General features: G+C 35.2%; 1 protein-coding gene across 1 annotated transcript; it reads left to right on the top strand.

Annotated features, from left to right (window-relative positions):
- Positions 1-3,009: 3,009 nt before the first annotated feature.
- On the top strand, positions 3,010-25,603 carry LOC120767792. The gene is made up of 2 exons (XM_040094056.1): positions 3,010-3,336; positions 23,987-25,603. Exon 2 carries the CDS (start codon positions 24,034-24,036, stop codon positions 24,202-24,204), a length of 171 nt encoding a protein of 56 aa, XP_039949990.1. The 5' UTR covers positions 3,010-3,336; positions 23,987-24,033; the 3' UTR covers positions 24,205-25,603.
- The last annotated feature ends 1,735 nt before the right edge of the window (positions 25,604-27,338 follow it).

Here is a 27,338-nt window from a genome sequence, read left to right as displayed (position 1 = left end):
TTTATGCTGTTTCCGAGATATGCAAAGTCCTTGTACTTATCAAATTTAGAGTTGCCAACATTTCCTCAATCTACATGTACATATGTATATATAAGTACGTGCTACCTCAATTTATGTAAATTGTATTTCTGCATATAAGTTTAGGCAGGCATTATGATAACCAAAGCTTGACTGGAATGATACTCAAAACTTACAGCACATCAGGTGGTATGATCAAAAAGCTCGTTACATCATGAAAACTAAGTCTTGCCACATCTCTCTATGTCTGTATGTATGTACGTATACAATATGTGCGTAAGTCCAATCTATATGCAAATCAGTCTGCAATATACTAACAAACTAATGGCCAAAGGAAAAATCTTCGAAATATTACACAATCAACACTCTCCATGCGCATATAACTGTCTGTATCTATACGTACTATGTATAGTATGTTATTTTTCTCATAAATGTCCTCGTTCATATGTATAGCTTATGCAACTATGCCTAGGTAAGATTATGCAACTTTTCAGTATCCTTACGCGTATGTATGATGTATGTACATATGTATGTAATCGTAAAAGAGCGAAAATTCATTTTTGAACACTTTTCCTTTTTAGGACGAGGTCGCTGACTGTCCTTCAAAATATGTATTTATATATAACATATGTATATCTGCATATAAGTAAAAAGGTACATACAAGTACATATGTACATGTGTAGGGATCTTCCTTAAACCGTTATTATGTACACGCTATGTGAGCTGCAGAGCGCAGCTTTTAAAACCCACAGCATCCCTTATTAGTGTCCTCGAAGCAGATGCTGTGCAGTTGCGCACAAATACGAGCATCTACCAAGAGTAGTTATACTAAATGACACAAGTTATTTGTTGAGAAATGTCAGCATCTTTTAAATATAATATTGCCAATTGATTGATGGTCTGTATATTAGAAACTTAAGCGTTAAAGTTAATAGAAAATTATAGAAAGGGTTTCTCTTAATTTTTAACTTTTTCATGTGTTCTCTCAGTGAGTACATTTCTAACGAGGAAAATCTTTTCATGCCAATCTTTTATAAATTCATTACAGAATGTTTTCTGGTGGTAACCCTAGCATGGAAGGTTAATTTTTAAACCCTTATAAAAACCGAATTTAAATAAAAATAATTATTTTGTAAAAGAATGAGAAGGGAGAGCTATTAAAAGTTATAATAAGATAATTTTCAAAACATTTTACAATAAAAAAATCAACTGACGTTAAATAGATAAAGGTGGCATGGATGATGACAACATCTGATGAGTCGCCGTTACGAGTTTTCAAGAGAAAGGTTCTGTGAAAGATTCATGGTCACGGCAAATAAGGCATTCGATGGAACGATGAGCTGTATGAGATATACGACGTCATTGACGTTCTGCGAATAAAGAGATAGCGGCTGCGCTGGCTAGGTCATGTCGTACGTATGGACGAAAACACTCAAGCTCCGAAAGTATTCGACGCAGTACCCGCCGGGGGAGCAGAGGAAGAGGAAGATCTCCACTCCTTTGGAAAGACCAGGTGGAGAAGGACCTGGCTTCGCTAGGAATCTCCAATTAGCCCCACGTTGCGAAAAGAAGAAACGACTGGCGCGCTGTTGTTAATCGCGTAAGCAGTGTCTACGCCAGCAAAGAAGAAGAAGAACTTTTTTCAAGTAGAGATCACACGCTGTGAAGAGCAACCTGAAGAGATTCGAAAGCTGCCATTTCATCCAGAAAAAACAACGGTTTGGCATGGTTGGTAGGTCGATTCAGGCCTTGGAGCAGAGCATCACGCCTGTTACCAGTCGAAATGCTCAAATAAGTCATAGCAAATCGGACTTAACGGACGGACCATCTAAGGCGTGGTCGCGGCCAACATTTGAAAGAGATAAGCTTCAAAAAATAAATGCTAAAGAATGTGCTTTCGAATGATAATAAACATTCCCCATTAAATTTTAAGTTTCTGTTTTTTTTCTTTAAAAAAGTAAGGAATCTTGAAATGGATCACCCTTTAAAATAAAAAGAAAATTATAATTATCATTATAACATATTTTTTTTCGCTTTAAAAATTTTGAAATTATATTTTTCTGGTTGGTATCAAAAAGTTTTATGGTTTCCAATTACCGTATTTTTCTTGATTTGTTAACTGCAACTCGCTAATTTTCAAATTTCTGCTCTCTAGAGAAGGTTAACTTATCATATATTGTGTATATGTACAATGTACATATATGCATGCAATATTTTTATATTATATATTTATGCACTTGTACCAATATGCATACATACATATGTATGTCTTTATGTACCTTTATACATCTGCTTGCACTACCCACGGTAAAATGCAGTTATCTTCAAACCCTAATGAATGAAAGCTACTTATAAGTGGATACGAGTATATAAAAATGCATATACCAATTCATATTTATGTATAGTATATATTTATGTATATACATATGCATATACCTTTATGCATGCACGAGCTTATGATTGAGTGGGACGATTGGGCAATGTAATACGAATGTCAACAGAGAGTCCACAGCTGCTAAGAGCTTCAAAGACGCAGAGCACAAAACTATACTGCTAAATGCTGAGAGCGAAACTAACAATAAACAGCAGCAAGAAGAGAGCGCTCAAAATTCATAGTCTACCTTGGAGTTGAATGAGGGCAAATAGTCAATTTTGCTGCTGCTGCTAAGACTCACTTACGGTACATATTTACCTGTATGTAGATACATATGTTGGCATATACTAAGTATATTTGTGCGCTTTGTAGTGATGCTTTTGCCGTTGCAACTACTGCCCTAGACTTTTGAATGAGCGCTCCAACTTAGAACCAGAAAGTATCAGATTTGTTGAGACACAAATACCCATACATATGTACATATATACTTACACCAATGTTTTGTTGCTGCCACCACAATTGCCTTTCTTAGCGCATTGCCTATTTGTTGTTGGCCTTTTTGGTTGCAGCAACTACATACGTTGCTCACGTTGCTCGTGTGCTGAGAGTCACCGCAAACGGCTGCAAATTCGTGGGGCTTTTGTTATCGCCATCATTTCATTCAGTCAGCTGACGCAGTTTGTGATGGTTGTTTGTTAGCGCGCTACGAAATTCGCCTTCAAATTTTCTCTGGTCGTCTGTGGTGTGTTTTTACTGTAATTGTAAATTTTGCATTGAGTGCTTAATTGTGGCAGGTTCGTGCAAATAAAAGCAAAAAAATCAATTAATTGATATTATAACAACGCGTAGAATAACGGTAATAATTATATACATAAGTAATACTAAAATAAATTGCAGTCGCTGTATACATCAAAGGATACGTCTACGCACGCTTTAACTGCTAGTAAGTTGCTGGTTTGGTCTAATCTCTAAAGTTTTTTTAAATAAAATAGATTTTTCTCTTGAAGTTGAGTAAAAATTAGCTAAAAATTTAATTTAAAGTTGGGAAAGTATATACATACATATGTATACAGCGCTATGCCACAGTATACCGTGTGCCGTCAGTTATATTATATACCGTTAAAAAATGCATGTAGTTGTGCATGTACTGGTGAAGTGCTGATAACATTGACGTTGTGAAGGACATTTGAAAATAGGGATTTGAAATAGTGCCCCAATTGTGCAAACTTGCGCGCTGTTCACACTGGCTCCACATATACTTATACATATTTACATACATACATACGACAGTAAATTTGATTTATGTGCAGCAGCTTGGAAGAGATAATAAATGAGTCAAAGCGCCGCAGTGTGTAAATTATAGGTATTTATGCGGTCGTATATCGTAATTGCTTTCAAGGACTATGTGATCTGTGCTCTATTCTAGCTTGCGTCTGCCTAAATTAGATGCCTGAATGCAGCACATAACAGTACAACTAATTGTGATACAACTAAATAAGCGATTGAAAGATGTTTTAGACTTTGGTTGAAATTTTTAGTTTTCTTGGACTCGACTAACTGCGGTTTAGAGCGTCTTCTCTAACTATAATATAAAGTTTGTAGTTAGTGGTTAGAGGTATAGACCATATAAACATACATATACATATGTATACGTTATTATTGGTTATATATTTATAATAATTGGCATAAAAAGTCAAATAATTAAAAAAAAGTATTAGTGTTTTGGGAAGTACTCGTAGAAGAATGACCCCTCATTGCACAAGTAGGTTCTATTGTTGAAGCTTTCACGTGAAACTCTGTCTGTATATATGTACATAATTCTGCTATATGTGCGCTTCACTGGCGTTGTTTATATACATATGTACCTACTTTTATAACGTATAATAAAAAGTGGCTATCACGGGGTCATGTGGTGCGTTCTCAGTATTCAGCGTTTTGTTGCTTTTTTAGCAATTTGCTTAGGAAGCACGTGTAAATGTAACAACAAAAATATTAAAGCACATATACTGACCTATGTATGTACTTTCATAAACTTGCATACATATGTATATATGAATGTATGTATAAACCTGCATACATATGTATGTACATATGTATGTATAAACCTTTTACTTACGTAATCTGCTGTGTGAAAGTCGGTGTTTAAGTCACGAAAAACACCAGTGTCTGCCTGGAATCCAAGGCAATGGTTTTTGTACAACAAAAGCTTTATATAATATATAATACAAGGAAATACGTACGTACCTATATATTATATACATATACTTAAATATATATGTATATGTATAAATGTTTGTATATTTAGTATGACGAAGCAAAACTATTAAAGTCCTTTATGCAAATTTTTGATGAGAACGCATTTCAATACATTGTATTTAAGATAGAAAACCTTTTTAATATATAAAAAATATATATTTATATAAATAAATAAGGCTAATTTTTTTTAAATGCAATTTAAATATATTTTTTATATTTTATTAGAATATTACATAGATAAAGTCATAAGTATAAACAACAAAATATTTATTTTTACTCCCAATGAAAATATTATTTCACGACAAAAAAAAAATAAACTCAAAAATAATAAATCCAGAATATATGAAGGAATTTTGACTATTTATTAATTATTTAATTAAAATATAAGGCTCTCATATAAAGAAACCAACAGACCATAAATAATTTTTTTCTTGCGAGTAGTAAATATGTGTATATTTACATACCTACATATGTACATATGCATGTATGTGCATGACCTATATAATACATACCACAAGTAGTGTGTGCATATGTATGTACATATAAGTATAAAATATGCGTTTTTTAAATGAAGGGCTAGATAATTTTGACAACTACGAAGCTTACGCTAGTTCTTTCTCAATTCTTAATTACTCCCATAAAACCAGTTATTTTTCGCCCTCATAATTATACATGTAGTGCAAATGATAAAACGCCTCAACATAACGTTCTATTTCTATTTGACATACTTAACAATTGGTTCTGACAGCCGCATTACCTATATTTAGCGAATGCATTAACAGTAAAAATCGATATCATTGATAAGTCTCGTGTGGGGCGAGCGTCAATATGTTTAGCGAGCAGAACTGTTATCAAATATACATTGTGACAAAAAAGCACCCGGAAATTGTAAATAAAACGCAAAATATTTAATTATGCATCAAAATTTATTTTGTCGCTTTAAAACTAATCCAAAATTTTGAATTTTGTTTTATCTCTTCGATCGAATGAAAACGGTTTCCACGGATCGGCAACTTTAGTTTGGGGAACAAGACAAAATCACACGTAACCAAATATGGTGAGTACGGTGATTGACTGATAGTATTCATTGCGTTTTTGGTTTTAAATTCGATGACATGTGCGTGCTCTTTTTGAAAAACAATCAGTTTTTTCGGGACGTGTAGAGCAAGAACGCGTTTCATACCCAAAATATCCACCAAAATCATTCGAACGGACTCGCGAGAGATGTCGAGCACTCTTGCCAGCTTTGTTACACTTGCCACCAAGCACCATTTATTTTCAGTTGATGCGGTCGAATGTCGTTCAGAACGAGGCATGTCGTCAACGATCTCTCGACCATCTTTGTACTACTCGTAGGCATGTGTTTTTGAGAAAACTGAATCTCACAAGCCTTTTCTAACATTCTCAACGATTCCGCACAATAAATTTGGTTAAAAATACAAAATTTAAGACAAACTTCTTGTTCCATATTTTTTTTAATTGTACAAATCGCAACGCACTACTGAGGTGTACCGACTTAAGCAGCTGTTGTAAAGAAACTGGTGACAGATCGCGCTCATATTTGGTATAGTAATTAAGGACAGTATCATTTACCAGGGGATTTTAATTACAATTTCCTTGTTCTTTTTTCCCAATGTATACCATATAAAAGCATATACATATGTACTATATATACATAAATAGGTGAAAACCAGCATATTCTATGGAAAATACTAATTTCCAAGCAGTTATTCCATATTTATTCAGAGTTCATAAATAATAATTTTGGTATTATGTCTAGTACTAGAGATTATAGCACATAGTGTACATAATAAACTTATGTATGTACATACATATTTGCTATCTTTTGTGTAATTGGAATATTCGATAGTGTTATGACAATTTAGTTAATATTTTGATATATGTATGTATTAACTAATCGATGATATGGTTCATTAAAAAACACACTGTGTTTTGTTTCAGTTTAAAATATTTTTTTCTCTTAATATTTACCTAATATAAAAAATCAAATTTTTAATCAAAAAATCTCAGATCAAAGTATCAATTTGTTTTTAAATACACTTTGGTTTCAAAAATTATCTACCATGGTATACAAATGTTGGAAGGGTTATTGCTTTCATATAATATCATCACATCCATGAAATTGACAGATCTATATTATTAGGTGGTAAGGCATATTGGTATATGGAGCATGAAGTGTTGACCACATAAAGCTTAAGGCTAATTTTTCTGACTTGGCATCTGTGTTTTGCTCAGTATAATTCTAACCAAAATTCAAAGATTTTTCTTCGCGACTTAAGGCGAGTTGCGAAGTTTTTAGCCTTTTACTGTTGAATTTTTTTAAAATTTTTTTTGAATTTTTCAAAAGAATTTTTCCATAAATAATCAAGAGAGCTGATCTGAGTCTTGTGACTTCGTAAATAAATATTAAGTAGAGACAAAAGCTAACCGCTTGGTCTATCACAGTTATGTATATAGAAATATTCTAATCAGAAATTTAAGATAAACCACCGAAATTTAAAAGTAACGACTCATGAACCATATGTTTCAAAGGTTGCGTTCGCTATATCATGCTATATCATGTCAGTTTGTATGACAGCTATGATTATTGTCTAAGGTGTTGGAGATTATACCGCTTGCCTTAAACTATAATCTAAGCCAAATTTCGTGAAGATATCTCGTAAAAAAAGGACTCGTCGATTTTGTTGATGAAATTTGCATGACAGCTATGTATTGTATATGCTACAGTATTTCGAGCGTTCTCTGTCAAAGTCAGATAAAAATTGTAACCGGACGAAAGTCTCGTAATCTCCATTACATTTTAGAGAAACATATAAAATCATAGAAATGACATATTATGTATATTTTTCTTTATTGGATAGGTGTGCTAACTGTGGCATATTTTTTTGAAAAAGCATTTTTGAAAAAAAATGTCTTTAAATAAAATTTAGCAGACATTGAGAAAAATAAGTATGTCTGGTTAAGTTCTCTCAGTTAGGTTCTGCTTAACGTTAACGAAAGAAGGAGTTTTGGTTCAGTTCTGGTTAACGTTACCGAAAGAAGAAATTTTGTCTAAGTTAACTAGAATTAAACTGACAAACGGTTACTAACCAGAAATTAAGTAAAAGATCCTTAAAAAAATTTAATAGCAAACTTTCGTATAACTTTAATGTATCTAAACGCGTTTCCGGTATAAAATTATAGGTAATTAAGGGCTGAGCGTTCCGCGTTGGAAAACGTACAAGTTAATTTTTAATGCCACAAACACGTTTGTTATGAAAATTATAAAGATTCAAAAATTGATTAAATATTTACATTTAAACAAATTCTTAAGCTGATATGTAATACAAATGTATGTATGTATGTATGTATGCAGTGTGAGCTCATAGTTACCTACACACCTACTTACATACATATAAAGTGTGTACGAATGTATGTATATTTCATTATGTATTTAGGTATGTAAGCCATGCACAATCAAGTTTAAGCTCGCTTACGAAGCGTGAAGGGCATAATATGCTTAATTATATACTGGAATATACATGGAGAGATATACAAATGTAACATATATTTATATATGTATGTATGTATATGTATATGTATATATGAATATACATATTGCCTGTAAAGCGCTTTTATTTTAGGTCATAACAGAAAAACTTATTTTTCTTCGCGGCAACAACAATAAAAGAAACCACACGAACGAAAAATACTGACGACAACTAAACAAACTTACAAACCACTAAATAAGTGTGCATTTTGTACGTTGACAAGCTATTTAATTTGTAACATTGTTTTCTGTGTACATTTACAATAATACACATACATACATACATTCGTTTGGTTTTTCCGAGCATTTCGTATTTTGGACTGTGTCTCAAACAAGTATTTCGTCAGCAAGCTATTTACAATTACGCTATACTATATAAACTATACTTATATATTTACTTGTACATATGTATGTATGTATAAATGTACAGATATGTGTATGTAATTGTTTTATAACTAATACCATTTACACTTTGCAACTGAATTTACATCATACTATATATACATATGTATAAACAAATGCTTATAAATACAAATTTTACAATCTCGTCAATAATATTTGCCATCGTTATCAGAAGCTACTGTATACGCTATGTATGTACATATGTAAATATTTTTAAATACTTAATGATAATTACTACAGATGCTTTAAGAGGTTAGGGGTAGTTAGAATTTTCAAAAAAGTATTTTTTGTTTGCATTTTCGTTAAGTGTAATATCTTAAAAATATTCTCTGAAAATTTCACGTTGATCCGATAATTAGTTTTTGAGTTATTCGACAAATAACAAAGCGAGCTCGGGCACTTCAAAGCGCTAGTGTGAAACTTTAAACGCGTTTTTCTCAAAACTTTGTTTTTTGAATCGGTAACAACTGTAACTCGAAAACCACTCAGTAGATTTTAATGAAATTTATACAGCTTTTAGAATACATAATAATCTAGGGCCTGATCGAAGAGTTTTAATTTTTTCGAAAATTTCGATTTTTTAAGACCAATTTAGAAAAAAATTTCCTGAGGAGAAAATCCTTCAATCAAGCCCGAGTGTATCTATTTATAAAACTAATTTTTTTTGTCCGATTGATTTTAGATGAATCTCCAAGGACTTATGGTTGTCACCGCAAGTACCTTTTTTTGGAACAGGGTCAACACAAACAACTATAACTTTGGAAATTAAATTTTTTTTTGAAATTTTCGTGACTTCAAGCCAACACATTCTATAATAATGCCATATTACTACTTTTGTAAAATAACACGATTTAATAGCAAAAAAAAATTCTGAAAAATCTCATTTTTTCGTGCCTCAGACTACCCTTAACTCCCTAAGGAGGGGTAAGGTTTGTTTCGTCGAAAAAAGACCTTTTTTCAAATTTTGGTACCATTTTCAAGCCAAAATGACGATTTTAGACGAAAAAATCGACTTATTTGTTATTGTAAAATTCTTAGAAATTAAAATTTTTAGAAAAACTCGACGTCATTCGAGAGCTATATAATATGTAGAATATTTGTACAAAATTTCAAAACGATCAGATCGGAAGCTTTTTTGGGTTTTGAGAAAATCGAGTTTAAAGTTTTTGTAATTTTCTTATTGAAGGAAATTTCTGTAAACATGAAATTATGCACCATTTTTTCCAATGACATTTTGACCCACTTTGTGGAAGTAGAATTTGACGAAATTTTTACCAGACATAGAATCAATGATGGAGATTCTAAATATGCAATAAAAAAATAATGGCGTATGAGCACATACGCTATTGTTATATTGAGGGGACGATATGTAGAATATTTGTACAAAATTTCAAAACGATCGATGCAGTAGTTTTTTCTGTAGGCTGGTCACCGACTTTAAAAATGACATATTTGGGAAAATCGATTCAAGTTTTGTACACTCAGTGCAGGTAGCTGGCGGTACCGTTATTCAACCTGCTGTAACTTGTCAAACCTTACCATTTCTGAAGATATATAGAGCGATGATTTCACCGGCGCACAAACCACACCAAACCGTTGTGTTTTCTGGATGGAATGGCAGCTCTTAAATCTCTTCAGGTTGTTCTTCGTCTCAAATGTGGCAATTTTGCTTGTTTTGCTGCAGCAGCATGTTAACTTTAATATTAAAGTAAAGTATATGATATATTAAATGTTTCCAGTGAGCATTTTCGACAGCGCTGCTGCTCACTTCACTCTCATAATGAATGCGTCGAAATATGTTAAAACGTGACAGCTGTTAATGTCGGCGCAACATTTCGTGAAGACAGCGGGTAGTTCAAAATGAAAATACATACCGCTGGATATTTCGTAAACCAGAACAAACACAATAGAAATTTGTCAACATGAAAACCTGATACTTTACTTAGTTGAGAGTTTTACGAAATTTACTTTATAATACGAAATACACTTTGTAATTTCCACCTGTTGTGACAATCACGAAAACCCACACAAAACATTAACACCCAGCACTAAATTTAATGGTTTACAGATTAGTGGAGGACTAGTGTAGTTTGGATTGAGACTTGAGACAAACCTACTATAATAAACTTTTTTTTAACAAAAAAAAAAAAAATATGATAACATGGACTGAAAGACATACATATGTACATATATACTACATGGCATCTAATTGTTTTAACAGAAATGAGTTCTCGATGGAAAAATGTAATTTGCAGAAAACTTTATAACATAAAAAGGGTCGGTTCAAAAATTTATACATTATTTCCTTTATAAGTAATACTCCGCAAAGAAAAGGTCTTTGAGTTGCAAGTATGAAATTATATAGTTTCTCCCCCTAATATTCTACTCTGGATCCGCCCCTGAACATAAATCTACAATGTTTCTTGAGTGGTAGCACATTAAAGGCAAGAGAGACTAATGCTATGCAAAAGTTCGAACCAAAAAATAGTATTCTAAGTTATATCTCTACTTTTGAAAAAAGGTTATACTATCTCTTTTTTATCGTGGCCATATTTGAAGCGCGATAGGGCATTCAGAATAATGGAACATTGTTCTCTTGTAAAGTTTTTAAGAAAATATGTATATCAGCATCATATTTACTATTATTTTCAAGTACACACGGATCTCAATGTGGTATATAAAGGATGATTCATTCCGTGGTTCCCTACTTTAAAAAAAAAAAAAGAATGTGTTATCATTCGAAAGAACATCATTTGGCAATTATTTTTTGGAGATTATCTCTTTCAAATCTTAGCCGCGGATACGTCTCATATGGTTCATCCGTTGAATACAATTTTCGATGACTTCTCCGAGCATTTCGACTGGTAACTGGTAATCACACGATTTTGATGGCTAATCGACCGGACAAAGCTTGAAATTATCTTCTCGCCGAAGTGTTATCTTAATAAATCCCTTGATTGATGCGATGTGCTGGAAGTGGCGCCATCTTTTTTAAACGAAATGTCGCCGAGATCACGAGTTTAATTTCAGGTATGAAACAGTCGGTTATCATGGCGCTGTTGTTGTTGTTGTATCGGTAGAATTCTGCCGAGTTGACAGTTCTTGACCGGATACAAAATCGAGGTCCGTTCCGGGGACGTAGACCCGACTGTCGTGGGAACGTGTGATAAGGGTTGCCATTGAGAGTTTGGTTCTCAAGGCACCATTTTTGAAGAAATATGGACCGACGATTTCACCGGCCCACAAAGCACACCAAATCGTTGTTTTTTCTGGATAAAATAGCAGCTCAAATTCGGCAATTCTGCTTGTTTACATACCCATTAAGCCGAAAATGAGCCTCATCGCTGACAAAATTTGGCTCAAAAACGTCGGATCTTCTTGGAACTTTTTAAAAGCACATACAGCGAAGCGATGTCGCCTGGGAAGGCCGAGCGGCTTCAGAGCTTGCTCACAAATCGCGCGAAACACATTCTTTACAGCACGTGAATTTTCATAATAAAGTTATACGACTTATAAACGTTGTTCAGGCGTAAGACTTTCCAAAAGGATTGAAAAAAGTACCTCTACTTGGATCACCCTTGGTTTGGAGAATTGGTTGATCGTTATGAATTTACTTGAGAATTTTCGGAACAGCTCAATTTTAATTTGTTGCCTTCCGCTTATAATAGCATTAGAACTCCACCCATTCTTCGAATGCAAGTGTCTTAAAGGACCATTTGTATATTTCTCTAATATTCCTTAACATTTCAGGTGGAAATAAACTTTTCCACAAACGAAGTCTCATACAGCTAAGACTCATCCAAGAGCTACCTGATGTTTTACTCATGTACTACTTGCTTACTTTTAGAAAGCTTCAAAGCGATTGAAGTAGAAGTAGTTGTCTTATGAAGTCACTAACAATATTTGCTGTAGACTGTTCAAACGTGTTTCTGTTTACGCTTGTGAAACTGCAGTTGTAGCCACTTCCAGCACCAAATTATCACCTGCCTGCATGAATTTCCATATCCACCTACTCATTTTCATACATACTACATATGTATGTACGTATTTATCTAACTTAAAGATGCATGCATGTGAATGAGCGTAAACAAACATCCATATCTAAACAATATTTAAGCGCTTCGTATCATTAGTTTGCCTTAAATGTAAACAACTTTTCGGCTAACATGTCCGATTACAACATAAAAACCTTTGATACTGTTGAAACATACTACATATGTATGTATATGTATATACTTAGAAGCGAAGGAGGTCTTGATTAAAATGTCGTTGGTTGGTAATTTATTAAATGTTTAATGAAATGCATATCTAACTAAGCCCAATGCCTCGGTGGGGTGCCAGGTTCTTCATTGCTGTGTGAAATCCAATACAGTGATACTTCTCTCTGGGTATTGGTTTTTGGATTTAAAGTATGAATAATTTCAAAATGTCAACGGTAGATAAGTGAAAAGTTAACAAACTACTTTATTTGGAGGAGTTCTAAATTATTTTGCTCTAAATATGAAGAATTTCCTAGAGGGATTGCGGTCAAACCAGGAATCAAATTATATACAGGTGTTTGAAAGTTATATATGTTATATTTAATTTAACCAAAACTTCACTATTCGGTGTATAAACGAGGGGTTAAGGGATATTCTGGTCTAGGATTTTGAAAAAATCGATTTTTTTTGCATATTTTGAAAGTTTAGACTTTCAAAAATATGACCTTGGAAGGATTTTTCAAAATTCTACTTATTTTCGGAGATTCAGTTGATTTTGTGACGTGCAGTCCGTATTCACTAGAATTGTCTCCTAAACTTTAAACGCGTTTTTCTCGAAACTACTTTTTTTGAAGTGGTTCACATGATATCTCAAGTTCTACAGAACCGATTCCTTTGAAATTTGGTACATATCTTCTTTATACAATGCTATATTGTGCCTGCCTTGGATTTCCAAAAATTTTGATTTGAAGTATTTTTAAAAAATTCGAAAAGGTCGAAAAAATCGGGTCAAAACAAATTTTTTTTTCAAGTAGACGCCATTTTTTTTTTTTTTTTTTTTGAAATGGTCAACCCGATAACGACATCCTTACTAATGAAGAATCTTCTTGTTTTTTTGTGTTTTAGATCTCTACAAGGGTTAAAATCACGTCAACCAGGACGCACTGTTTTTTTTTGAAGCCCCCACTGCACCGGCAATTATCTTTTTATATAAAATATTTTTTTTTAATTATTAAAATTTCTTTTAAAAACATATAAAAAATGGATAGTAAAAATGTTTTTAATTTTTTTTATCTTACTTTAAAAAATGCCTAACATTCTTGCGTCTAGACCAGAATACCCCCTTAATGGAGTCGAGCTAGGGAGACCGTGTCTTATCGAAAAATTGATTTGTCAATTTCCATTTTTTTTTGTTTTTTATTGGCGTAGATAGTATGTACGCGGTTATACGACGAGTTAACAACAGCGAACCAGTCATTTCTTCTTTTCGTTGCTTGGCGCCAATACGAGATACCAAGTGTAGCCAGATCCTTCTCCTCCTGATCTTTCATCTTCATCTTTCTCTGTTTCCACCGGCGGGTACTGAATCCGTAACCTTCAAAACTGAAGCGTTTTCATCCATTCGGACGACATGACCTGGTCAGCGTAGTCGCTGTCTCTTAATTCGCTGAACTATGTCAATGGCGTCTTATATCTCGTACAGCTCTTTGTTCCATCAATTGCGGTACTCGCCGTTGCCAATGCGCATTGTTGTTGGTGTTGATGCTGTCTCGGGGAGGTTCTTGCTGATCCTGACGGAGCCTTTGGGGTTGCTCAACGTCAGCGTCTAGTTAGGTCATGGAAATCGGTCTCGTACGGCCACTTTATCTGCTGTTACGTCAAGTCAATAGTCTTTGGTGACAAACCAGTCAGTATCACTGACCAATTAGACCCAATGATAGAAGTCATGCCTTAAAAAAATATGTATGTATGTATATATAAGTTTGAAGGTTTTGTACAGCATAGTTAGAGTGATTCGATTCATGTAATATATACACTTTTTTGTTCGATAACTTGTTACCATTTCATAATGCCAACATCATAGAAACCCTTCTTCCTATGGAAATAAAATGGCACTGTCGATTTGCACAAGCTTTTCTTGAAGCGAATTTTCATCAGCCAAATTCTTCGTCAAAGTTAGGAACAAGTAGTAATCACTTAGTATCAGGTCCACACTATAAGGTGTATACATAGTAACCTGCCAACCAAGCTCTTGGTAGTTCTGGCAAGTCACTAGTGATGTGGCGGTCCAACTGTGTACAGTAGAGGTCTGAATTAAGAGTTTGGCTGTAAAAGAGCAGCTTATGGTGGATGACATTCCCTCTAATACCAACAAACACATAGTAAAACCTTACGGGAACGGAATACTGTCTGAGAGGTTTTTTTAGTACGAAATCTTATCTTTCTAACACCTTCTAGCGTAACCCACCCATACTTACTACAGATTACTAAAGCGAACAACAAAAATAATGGATTTCTTTGTAATACACATAATATCATATTTGTATATGTATGTATGCATGTAGGCATATGAAGAATATTTCTCAAACTGCTAAAAATCCAGAAAAATGTAATTTATTCGAAAACCTATAGACATGTCAAATACCCTTCGTGGTTCTATTTTCTTAATCACTATCTCATTGTGTATGCCAAACATCTTAGTACGAAATAACCAGTTTTGTAAATTTGTGTACTAATATCAGTTACAGATGCATGTCTGTCGGTATATATGTACATATGTATGTATAGTTACACTTGTAAGTTCCCTTCCTTTCACACACGGCTACTTCATCTAAGTGCGGTAATAAAAAGTGTGGGACATTCTCCATTGTTTCAGCTATTTTTAGTAGCCATTGTGCCTACAATCATAACTGATTGCTCTATTTGGAGTCATACATAGCCATACATACCTGGCATGTTATATTATTTTTATCTTGTACGTAAGCAAGTGTGTTCCAATTTATGTAACGGCATCTTTCGTGTACCAACAATTGCAGCAATGCTTTGCGCTCTGTGAAGTGGGTGTAATTTATACCTTTCTGCATATCAGATACTCGTATGGATTGCATACAAGTTGTTGTTGGTGCTGTTAATCACGATGCGGTTCACTGCTGTTCTAGGTTACACTCGTAATCGCAAGTATAATATTCTAAGGGTCTCCACAGAGATTGTTACATTGAAGACTTGTAATGACCATGTAGGAAATGAGTTTGATTGTAACAAAAAATGTTTTTGTTTCCATTTTTTTGATATTTTTCTTGAACAAGGGACAAACTCAAGCTACTTGTCGCCTTCTACACTAGTTATTGCAAGCTTAAAAAACACTTATGTACATATATAACATGGCCCTAGCTTTTTGTGCGTTTTCCCGTCTTGCGACATGGAGCCTGAAACTCCAGAACGCCTGCTAATTGACTGCACAGCAGTCTGTATGCGCAGGATAAAGGTCCTGGGGTCCCTGTTTTCAAGGTATCCTCCTCTTCTTAATTGGATTAGACACCGCTTATGCGGTTATAGCCGAGTTAACAACAGCGCGTCAGCCGTTTCTTCTTTTTTACAATGTGGCGCCAATTGGAGATTTCAAGCTAAGTCAGTTCCTTCTCCACCTGGTCTTTCCGACGGAGTGGAGCTCTTCCTCTACTTCCTCGGTGGGCACTGTGTAGAATACTTTCAGAGGTTGAGTGTTTTCAACCATTCAGACGACATGATCAAGCCAGCGTAGCCGCTGTCTCTTAATTTACGGAACTATGTCAGTGTCGTCGTATATCTCATGCAGCTCATCGTTCCATTGAATGCTATAATCGCCGTTGCCAATGCGTAAAAGACCATAAATCTTCCGCAGAACCTTTCTTTCGAAAACTCGTAACGTCGACTCATCAGATGTTGTCTTCGTCCAAGCCTCTGCACCATATAGTAGGACGGGAATAATGAGTACTTATAGAGTTTTGCTTTTCTTCGTCGAGAGCGGACTTCACAATTACCTACTAAGTCCGAAGTAACACCTGTTGGCAAGAGTAATTCTGCGTTGGATTTCGAGGCTGACATTGTTATTGCTGTTAATGTTGGTTCCAAGATGGACTAAATTATCTACGACTTCGAAGTTATGACTGTCAACAGTGACATGGGAGCCTTGTCGCAGGTGCGACGACTGTTTGTTTGATGACTGGAGATATTTCGTCTTGCTCTCGTTCACCACCAGACCCATTTGCTTCCTTATCCGGTCTGGAGAAAGCAAAACTAACGGCGCGGTTGTTGAGGCCAATGATATCAATATCATCAGCATACGTCAGAAGCTGTACCTTCTTATAGAAGATGGTACCTGCTCTGTTTAGTTCTGCGGCTCGAATTATTTTCTCTAAGAGTAGATACAAGAAGTCACACGAAAGGGAGTCGCCTTGTCTGAAACCTCTTTTGGTATCGAATTTCTCGGAGAGGTCCTCTCCGACCCTGACGGAGCTTTTAGTATTGCTCAAGGTTAGTTTACACAGCCGTATTAGTTTTGCGGAGATAAATGCACCTTTTCGTGATGTCAGCTTTGAAATCGACGAAGAGGTGGTGGGTGCCGATTCTCTTTTCACGGATCTTTTTCAAGATTTGACGCATGGTGAATATCTGGACAGTTGTTGATTTTCCAAGCCTAAAGTCAAAGTAAGGTTCAATCAGTTGTTTGACGGTGGCTGAACCTTAAATGCGATGTTGAGGAGGCTTATCCGACTATAGTTGGAGCATATTGTGAAAATTGGATTGGGAAAATCACACTTAAATTCCAATCGTCGGACATGCTTTCGTCCGACCATATTCTACAAAGAAGCTGATGCATGCTCCTTACGATTATCAATCTTTCGCCGCCGGGTTTGTATAGCTTGACCGGTGATCCATCGGTCCTCCCTGTTTTGTTGTTCTTCATATGGGTAAATTGCTATTCGGGCTTCTTCATGGTAAGTCAATAGAACGTCTGCTTTATCGTCATCGATTGGAGAATCGGGTTCACCATCTCCTGATGTTATGCCTTCACTGCCATGCAGGAGGCTGGAGAAATTTTAGTATGCTCGTGGCATCAGTCTTTTGATCACCTCTGGGGTTCTACAATGCTCCGGATCATATATTCTCTATAGCACCTAGCAGTATATTAGAATTTATCAATATGCTGCGGCCAAGTGAGTCGTTGTGACTTAGGAGATGGCACATAAACTTTAGATCGCGGTGCAACCCAAATTTAATTATCTAATCTAATCTGACACATGGAAGGAAACGTCGTATACTATCTATAAAAATATACGATATGTATATCTGACAAACGATTAGCGAATGAGCTGAGTCATGCCGTCTGTCCGCACTGTTTTAATTAAAATAAAATTTCCTTACTCTTTGGCTACTACAAGTATATAATTTATTAAAGCAATTCACTCGAATAAAATGCTGGCAATCCTTTTGCAAAATAATTTCAAATGCAGTCCTGTTTAGCTTTTTCTTTCACTTAATACTCATCTGATAATAATTCCTTTCTCTTACCATTTTTGTTGACCTACAATTATTTATAAAGATGGCAACCTTCTATTTTGAAAAATCAACTTTTGGTTGGCTCTCATTGTAAACTAGTCACGCTGTATATATGTATGTATGTAAAGTCAAATAGAATTGCTTACATCATCAAGCAACTCCAAGTACAGTATACCCATCAAAATAATAAATATCAAATATGAATGTTTTTATATTGAAAACATGAATAGAGAATCAACATAAAAACCCGTAATTGTGCACATATTGAATGCACTTACTAATAATTATATACATACATATGTATACATATGTACATATAAACTGTATATGAAATATGCAGAAATTCAAGACTTGTTTCAATGCAAAATGTAAATGATGTAAAAATTATTAGTAAATGAAATGAGCGATGTTCTCATAGCACTTAGCTTTAAATCCTCTAGCTGACATCATCTAAGCTTATAAACTAACTTATAAAGTTAGTCGAATATTTGTGTGATCCAATCCAAAAATCTTTCAGTTTTTGGTTAAAGCGATCAGGTGTCAGACTTTCGGTTAATAATATAAGCCCATCAACCTTTCAGCGACGGTTTAAATCTCGCAGAGTGATAGGCTACAATTAGCTATTAATAAGTCTTACGTAATAAATTTTATGGTATACAAGGTCTGTCGCAAAAGAAACAGAACTTTTTAAATATAACTGTTTCTGGTGGCGCCAACTATTGGTGGGTATATGAAATAAAAAGTTTCATCTCTTGTTGACATTTCGTAAAAATTTTAAGACAATTGGATAACTACAAGCGATGTTATCGATCAAAAAGTGACAGCAGCTTTTGGTCATCGGTCGTAAAATGCATTTTGAACAAAGAGCAAATATTAAATTTTGTTTTAAACTTGGGAAAACGTTTACTGAAACATTTCAAATGATGAAAAAAGTTTATGGTGATCAGTGCCTATCCCGTAATAATGTGCATGAGTGGTTTTAGCGATTCCAGGAAGGTCGTGAGGACCTCTGTGACGATCAGAAGTCGGTCGTCTTCAGAAGTCAAAAGTAAAGACAATGCTGATTTGTTTTTACGATTCCGAGGGTATTGTACACCGAGAGTTTGTCCCACCTGGCCAAACGATTAATGCTGTGTTTTACCTTGGTGGTATGAAGCGTCTTTTGTCACGCATTCATCGTGCTCGACCACAATACCGTGAGGCAGGGTCCTGGCGCCTGGTGCACGATAATGCGCCGTGTCATCGGTCGACGCTTGTCACTGATTTTTTGACAAAAAACTCCATATCAACCATTAATCACTCACCCTACTCACCTGATCTGGCACCCTGTGATTTTTACCTATTTGGAAAACTTCATTTGCCCATGAAAGGATACTGGTTTCAGGACATTTCAGCTATCCAAAAGGCGACGACCGATATTCTCAAGAGCATTCCGAAAAATGACCTTAAACACTCATTTGAAATGCTGTATCGAAGCACAAGGAAACTACTTTGAATAAAAAAATGTAACTTTTGAAAAATATTAATTTTTTGTTGTTTTTCTTAACAGTCCTGTTTCTTTTGCGACAGACCTTGTACATGGAGATTGGTCGTCTGTAAGATGTTAGAACTGACTTTAACATAACTAGTACAGAAAATATGACTAGCTCGAGGGGCTTGAAAACGGTTAGTAGCCTTTCGTGAATAGAGGGTAATGGTATTCAAAGCACATGTTCCGCCAAAAGTGAAAGATCATTCAATATAAAAAACTCAAAGTAATTATTGGGCACATGTCGCTTTGCAATTCAACGCCAACTCATGCCGAACTTGTCGCATGTTTTTCAATGTACATATGTACATACATATATACAAATGTGTATCTATCGAGAATAATTCGTCATCGGTATCAGTTTATCTAATTTGTTTCAGTTGAATATCAAATGATTCTTCAATACTGCACATACAACAATTTATAGAATTTTAATTGTCTCTACAATATGCAGCTGTCAGATTTTTGAACAGAAGAACTGGGGCACCAGCACACATGTACATATGTATGTATATAATATAGTTAAAAATAAATTGAAATTTTAATTATTGAAGTTGAAGAAATTGCTCTCTCAGCTGAGACTTTTAAAAACCTCCTGGGGTTCAGTATGAGTCTAAAGGGCTAAGCCAACAAGCGCGCTAAAAAAGGCCAAGCTTTGAATTAAAAAAAACCTGAATCCATTACTTTCTAGTATACCAAATACATTGTGACAATAAAAGTATCCGAAAATTGTACATAAAATACAAAATATTTAATTTTACATTAATATTTATTTTAACGCCTTTAAAGTAGTCCCCATCAAATGTAATACACTTATGCCATCGATTTTTCCAGTCCTCGAAATACTTTTCGTAAGCTCTTTATGGAATGGCCTTCGATCTCTCTTCGATCAACTAAAAACGGGTTCCACTGAGCGGAAATTTCAGTTTGAGGAACAAAAAATAATTACTCGCAGCCAAATCTGGTGCATATGGAGGTTGATCGATGGTATTCAACGCATTTTTGGGCTTAGATTCTGTTGCTGTCGTACCTCGATTCGATGGTGCACTGTCATCGTTTAAAATCCATGAATTCTTCTTCCACAATTTCTGCCGGTTTCGAGAGATGATCTCTCGCAAACACCTCAATACGTTAAAATAGAACTCTATATTGGGAGTCTGTCCTTTCGGAACAAATTCATGATGCATCAAACCGCGAATATCAAAAAAAGGGCATCAACTTGATTTATGAGCAGCTTTGGCGTGCTTTTTTTGGTTTTGGGTGGTTTTGTTTTCCTCCATTCCGATGATTGTTGACTTGTTTGCATGTCAAACTCATGAACCCATATCTCATCGGCAGTTATAATGCTCTCCATGCATGTGGGATCGGAATTCGCACAATAAAGCATGTTCAAAGAGACCTTTTTACGCTACTCTTTTTGAAAAAAATCAGCTTTATCAGGACGTTTTGAGAAAGAATGCGTTTCATACCCAAAATATCCACTAAAATCATTCGAACGGACTCGCGAGAGATGTCGAGTTCTCTTGCCATCTCTCTAATACATGCCTGACGATTTTCAAGTTTCATATCGTTCACTTTTTAAGTATTTTATACTCTCGCAACAATGTTGCTAAGGAGAGTATTATAGTTTTGTTCACATAACGGTTGTTTGTAAGTCCTAAAACTAAAAGAGTCAGATATAGGGTTATATATACCAAAGTGATCAGGGTGATGAGTAGAGTTGAAATCCGAATGTCTGTCTGTCCGTCCGTCCGTGAAAGCTGTAACTTGAGTAAAAATTGAGATATCGTGATGAAACTTGGTACACGTATTCCTTGGCTCCATAAGAAGGTAAGTTCGAAGATGGGCAAAATCGGTCCACTGCCACGCCCACAAAATGGCGGAAACCGAAAACCTATAAAGTGTCATAACTAAGCCATAAATAAAGATATTAAAGTGAAATTTGGCACAAAGGATCGCATTAGGGAGGGGCATATTTGGCAATTTTTTTGGAAAAATGGGCGTGGTCCCGCCCCTACTAAGTTTTTTGTACATATCTCGGAAACTACTATAGCTATGTCAACCAAACTCTACAGAGTCGTTTTCTTCAGGCATTTCCATATACAGTTCAAAAATGGAAGAAATCGGATAATAACCACGCCCACATCCCATGCAAAGGTTATGTTGAAAATCACTAAAAGTGCGTTAACCGACTAACAAAAAACGTCAGAAACACTAAATTTTACGGAAGTAATTGCAGAAGGAAGCTGCACCCAGGCTTTTTTTAAAAATTAAAAATGGGCGTGGCGCCGCCCACTTATGGACCAAAAACCATATATCAGGAACTACTAGACCGATTTCAATTAAATTCGGTATGTAATATTTTCTTAACACCCTGATAACATGTACGAAATATGGGTGAAATCGGTTCACAACCACGCCTTCTTCCAATATAACGCTATTTTGAATTCCATCTGATGCCTTCTCTGTATAGTATATAGTACATTAGGAACCAATGATGATAGCGGAATAAAACTTTACAAAAATACGGTATTTGAAAAATATTTAAATGACGTATAATGAAATCTCGATTATCACTTCATCATGCGAGAGTATAAAATGTTCGGTGACACCCGAACTTAGCCCTTCCTTACTTGTTTCATATGTTGAAGGGGTCGAAGGTCGTTCAGAACGAGGCATGTCTTTAACGATCTCTCGATCGTCTTTGAAGGCTTTGTACACAACATTTGGTTACGAATACAAAATTTGAGACAAATTCTTTGTTCGATATTTTTATTCATTATAAAAATAGCAACGCACTACTGATTGACAGATCGCAGTCTTACCAACTTAGCAAATTTTTTTGGAATATCATTTACCCGGGGAATTTAAATTACAATTGTCGAATTTCCATTTAAATTCAAATTGTCAACTTCAAATTTATTTGCTGATATACATATGTACATGTTTGGTCACTCTTATGAGTTTGTTGTTTAGAAATCTTCGCCTTTTTCACTTTATTTTTTATCATTTAGCACTGACCTAGTTTTGGATTTCATTGCAATACTAGTATTAGCAGCTGCACAACGGTACGAAAAGGAAACAATAACAAAATTATCAGCTGACAAGCAACCGGGAATGACGTTCGGTATCGCACTTGAATTCGTATGAGTTTTTTCGTTTTATTTGCTGTACTTTTGCACCGACGTTGCACTTGCAATGCATTAGAGTGATAGCGACACGTCCGTCATAACGTCAATGAGGCAATTAGTGTGCAATTGAAATGAAAGTGCACACGCGAGAACAAGTGCATTTATAATAAAGTGCGGGTATTATAATGTGTATACTTGAGCATATGTACTTACATACGTACTGAACCCTATATAGCTGCGATGGCGATTGGTGTTGAGCGTAGACTAGTTCTAAATTGTTTCGTATGTTGTTCTAATGTTCAGGGGTTTTGTTTTTTTTTCTATTAAATTTTTTTTTTTTACAGGAACGTGGTTGACTGATCAGTTTTATGACAGCTTTATGATATAGTAGTCCGATATCAGCAGTATACTTAGATAATACTCCTTTTTGACAGTTTGGCTGGTCTAAAGGACTTGGGCGAGCACCACACCTCGATAATAGTAGAAAACTTTGATTTTTGACCAGCTTTGACGTGGTTTTTTCGGTCTCGGCTCACCTTTGCAACGATATTTGGCCGATTGATCGTCTGTTTCCGAGTCGTAAGCTTAGATCCAAGACTCATTGCCGGTAATAATACGTTTAATGGCATCCCTTTAGTAGGAAAGCATTGTTTCACAGACATTAAGGCGACGCTTTTTTTGTAACCAATCGTGCTTTCACCTTTCTTAGGTCCAAATGATATTTCAAAATGGTTTTCCGATCCTGATCCTTCCGATATTCTAACGATACCAGTAAGATCTCTGACTGCTAATCGCTGATTCTCAAGCACTAATGCCTTTATTTTATTGGCGTTTGGATCATCAGTTTATGTTGACGTGGTCAACGCGTTCTTGATTCTCTTTGAATAATTTGTTCCAATTAAAAGAACTTGCTCACGTCAAACAATTATTACTGAAAACTCTTAGGCCGTAGGTACTAAAAAAATGTCCTTACCCAAATAAGAAGATATCGGTTCTTGGCCGGCTAAACTCCGGATAAATTCCAGTACCGTAGGACCTGTTTTGGAAATTGAATCTACATTGGTTTACTAATGCCGTTTAGACTTATGCAATCATGATACTCAGGAGCACATTTCAAGTCTTTGAAATATGTTTTTTGAAAATAAGGATCTCTATCGCCCACAATACCTTATTTTTTTAACTGAACTTTGTATTTTTCATAATTCCAGATCTTCTCCAGCGAACTTAACCAAAGCAACGCACACAAAACCAATCAATGAAGATGGGTTCACCAGCCGTTAAGCAACACAAACGCGCCAGCAAATCGTCGAGCTCTTCGCGTGTCAGCATGACCACTTCCGAGGCGGAGGAGAACTTCGTCGAGTCAAAACTTTTCAGCTGGATGAGACTCTTCCGATTTGCTTCCTTGCTTTGCCGTGCGGAGTAATTAAGCCACCGCAAGGACAACATGCGAGAACCATTTGTTGGTGGCCTGCGCGCCAACAACATTTGTGTGGGGGAATAATATTGCATAAACAATAACAATTACATACGTAGTCATAAAAATGCAATTAGTTTATAGTGCAAACGCAAACCTATCAAAGCCAATAACCATAAAGTCCATTGAATTATTAAAAAACAAAAAAAAAGAAAACAAATAATAATAATAAAGAAAAGAAAAATGTAGTGAACAATGTTGAAAGTGAAGTACCGTTGAACTTAAAAAATAACTAGTAGTCAAATTGGTCGAAACAATAAAATATTTATGAAAGAAAGGAAAAAACAGATTTAAAGAAAATACATATTTACATAATTTATTAAAATTAATAACATACTATATATGTATACTAGCGCTTCTCTGTACCTTAATTGTTGGATGAAAACTTTATTTTTAAAAAAATATACGATGTTCTCGAATTAGCGACAACTTGTTGAACACAAACTAGCACTTACTGAAAGCTTATTAGTTTGTAGTTACTAGTTTGCGAAGAAAAGAAGGAGAATTAATTAATTCAAAACTACTACACCTAGTGTATTAAATATTTTACTGTTATCTAGTAGAAATTCCTGTTTTTAAGCAACTGTTTACAAAAAAAAAATATTAATTGAAACAAAACTACAACTCTGGGAACTACTACAGGAAGTTCTACGTATAATTTAAACCTTATAGAAATCTCTATAAAACACCCACAAGTTAACAAAGCATAACTAGTCCCACTAAACAGTTAAAGTTCACAAAAAATAGTTTAATTTACTCCACTAGTAATGTTTCTAAGAAATATGCAAACAGCAAGCAATAGATTTACTGAAGATAACACAAAGCATTTAGTCCAAAGTTGCCATTTAATTAAAACATATATTGAACACATACCTATGTATGTATGTAGACACATGAACTAACCTCAAATGTTAACCAAAATGCAATATGAAATAGCACAAACGTCGCCGATTGAGACGACCGCCCGCGCACGAGCGAGTACTGAAACACAAGCATTACATATTATAACGGGAATGAAATGTCACAAGGTCAATAAAGGTACATATGTACACAAGTATGTACTAAATCCAGTCAAAGAATGGAGTAAAATATATATACTTACACATATATATAAATATAATATACCATATAATATAACTTTGCATCTCATCTCATGAGATTTTGCCGACTAATTTTAGCTTTTAATTGCATCTTAGCCTAAGTCAAAGAGTTTATCGAATTGACCTGAATTATTGAAAATAAAAAATGAAAACAAAATTAAATAAAAAACTGGCTTCAAAAAGCGTTTAATGTTCGATACAAATTACCTTGGAAACAATAAAGAAATGCATGAATCTGGAAGCAATTATTTATTTGTGTGATTATTTTTTTGATTGCAGGGGGTTTAAAGGGAACATTTTAAGTAAAGTCATTGTAACACAAAAAAGTTGGAAAAAATGAAACCAGCGATAAAACTGAAACTATAATATAGAAAATAATGGAGAATTGAATTTTTTACAGAAATTTCCTGAAGAAGTCGTATATCGAATACTTGAATGTAACGGTTTTTTTCAATTTTTTCATTGTTTTTTTTAATAAAACAAAACCGGTTCGGGATACCAATGAAATTCTTTATTCCTGTAAAAGTACATTCGATGCCATTATGTATGGAAGTCGATTTCTTTTGCATGGCCACCACAGGCACGCTTGCAGAAGTCCAGACGCTGAACCCATTTTTCGATGGTTTTCAGATATAAATCGGACGATACTAAGGCAATTGCACATACGATATTTGTACGAAGTTCATCAGTCGTCGCTGCCTTGTTGGCATAGACCATAGACTGGACTTAGTCCCACAGGAAATAGTCTAACGGCGTCAAATCGCACGACCGAGGCGGCTAAATGACTGGGCCATTTCGTGAGATAACGCGTTCACCAAACTTGGTTTTCAATAAATCGATTGTGACATTTGCCGTGTGGCTTGTGGCGCCGTTCTGTTGGAACCACATATTCTCCAAGTTCATATCATCCAATTCGGTTCAAAAATATTCGGTTATCACTGCCGGTTTTGATCATCATGGAAGAAGTACGGCCCAAAGACGCCGACGGCCCATAAACCGCATCAAATTGTATTGTTTTCGGGTTGCAATGGTGACTTATGGAGTACGTGTGGATTGCTGGCTGATCAATAACGCTTATTTTGCTTACGGAGGCTGCTATATATATCTGGCCTAGGCAACACTAAGTGTTGCCAGGTGCAATCTGACATTTCCATTGGACATTTTGACATTTCCATATTAACGAAGCCGTTCAGCCAGAAATGATCCTCATAGCTGAAGATGATTTTTCGATGAAAAATCGGATAATTTTCAAGTTGTTGCTCAACCCAATTCACGAACATACGACGATTCTGGTGGTCAAGTGACTCAATTTCTTTTGTAAATTTGATCTTGTGAGGATGTAGGCCTAGATCTCTTTACAAAATTCGCCACAACGACGGCACAGAGATGCTCAACGCTTGAGAATGACGTGTGAGAGACTGATTTGGGTCGTCCTCAATTGATGCGCTAGCGGCAGCAATATCCTCGACACTAAGGACACTTCTTGGTCTCGCTGGAACGGGCACACTTTGTACTGTGCATGTAGATTAAAATCGTTTGCTGTCCCTATCGGTATACTTTTGTAGCGTCTCTATTGAAAAATCCGTTACATTACAAGTTACTCATAAGCAATTCTTAGCAGTGTTCCTTTTTATCTATATACATTTTCTAAGTGTTGGGTAAATTCTATAAATCATTGATTGTGTATTCCGGTTTATCGGTTAGTTTGGACTACTGCACACAACTGTTGGGTTTTCCACTTCGCATAATTCCAAGAACTGTTGGGCTAGAGTTTGTTTTAAGAGCAACCTTGTTTGTGGGAGAGTTCAGTCAATGGTCCTCGAAGTCATACATTCAATACCAACTACAGCGTTAGTCAGTTCTACGGTACCGTGACTGACCCAGATATTGTCCGACTAATGATTGTCCTTACGAGTGTCTAAGTGTGTACGTTATTGATTGGTAACTAACGGGTGTTGTTTTGGATGTTTGCTTTATAATGAA

The sequence above is a fragment of the Bactrocera tryoni genome, chromosome 2 (genome assembly GCF_016617805.1).
Source record: "Bactrocera tryoni isolate S06 chromosome 2, CSIRO_BtryS06_freeze2, whole genome shotgun sequence".
NCBI classification, from domain to species: domain Eukaryota; kingdom Metazoa; phylum Arthropoda; class Insecta; order Diptera; family Tephritidae; genus Bactrocera; species Bactrocera tryoni.
This window is presented reverse-complemented; position numbering and strand designations above follow the sequence as displayed.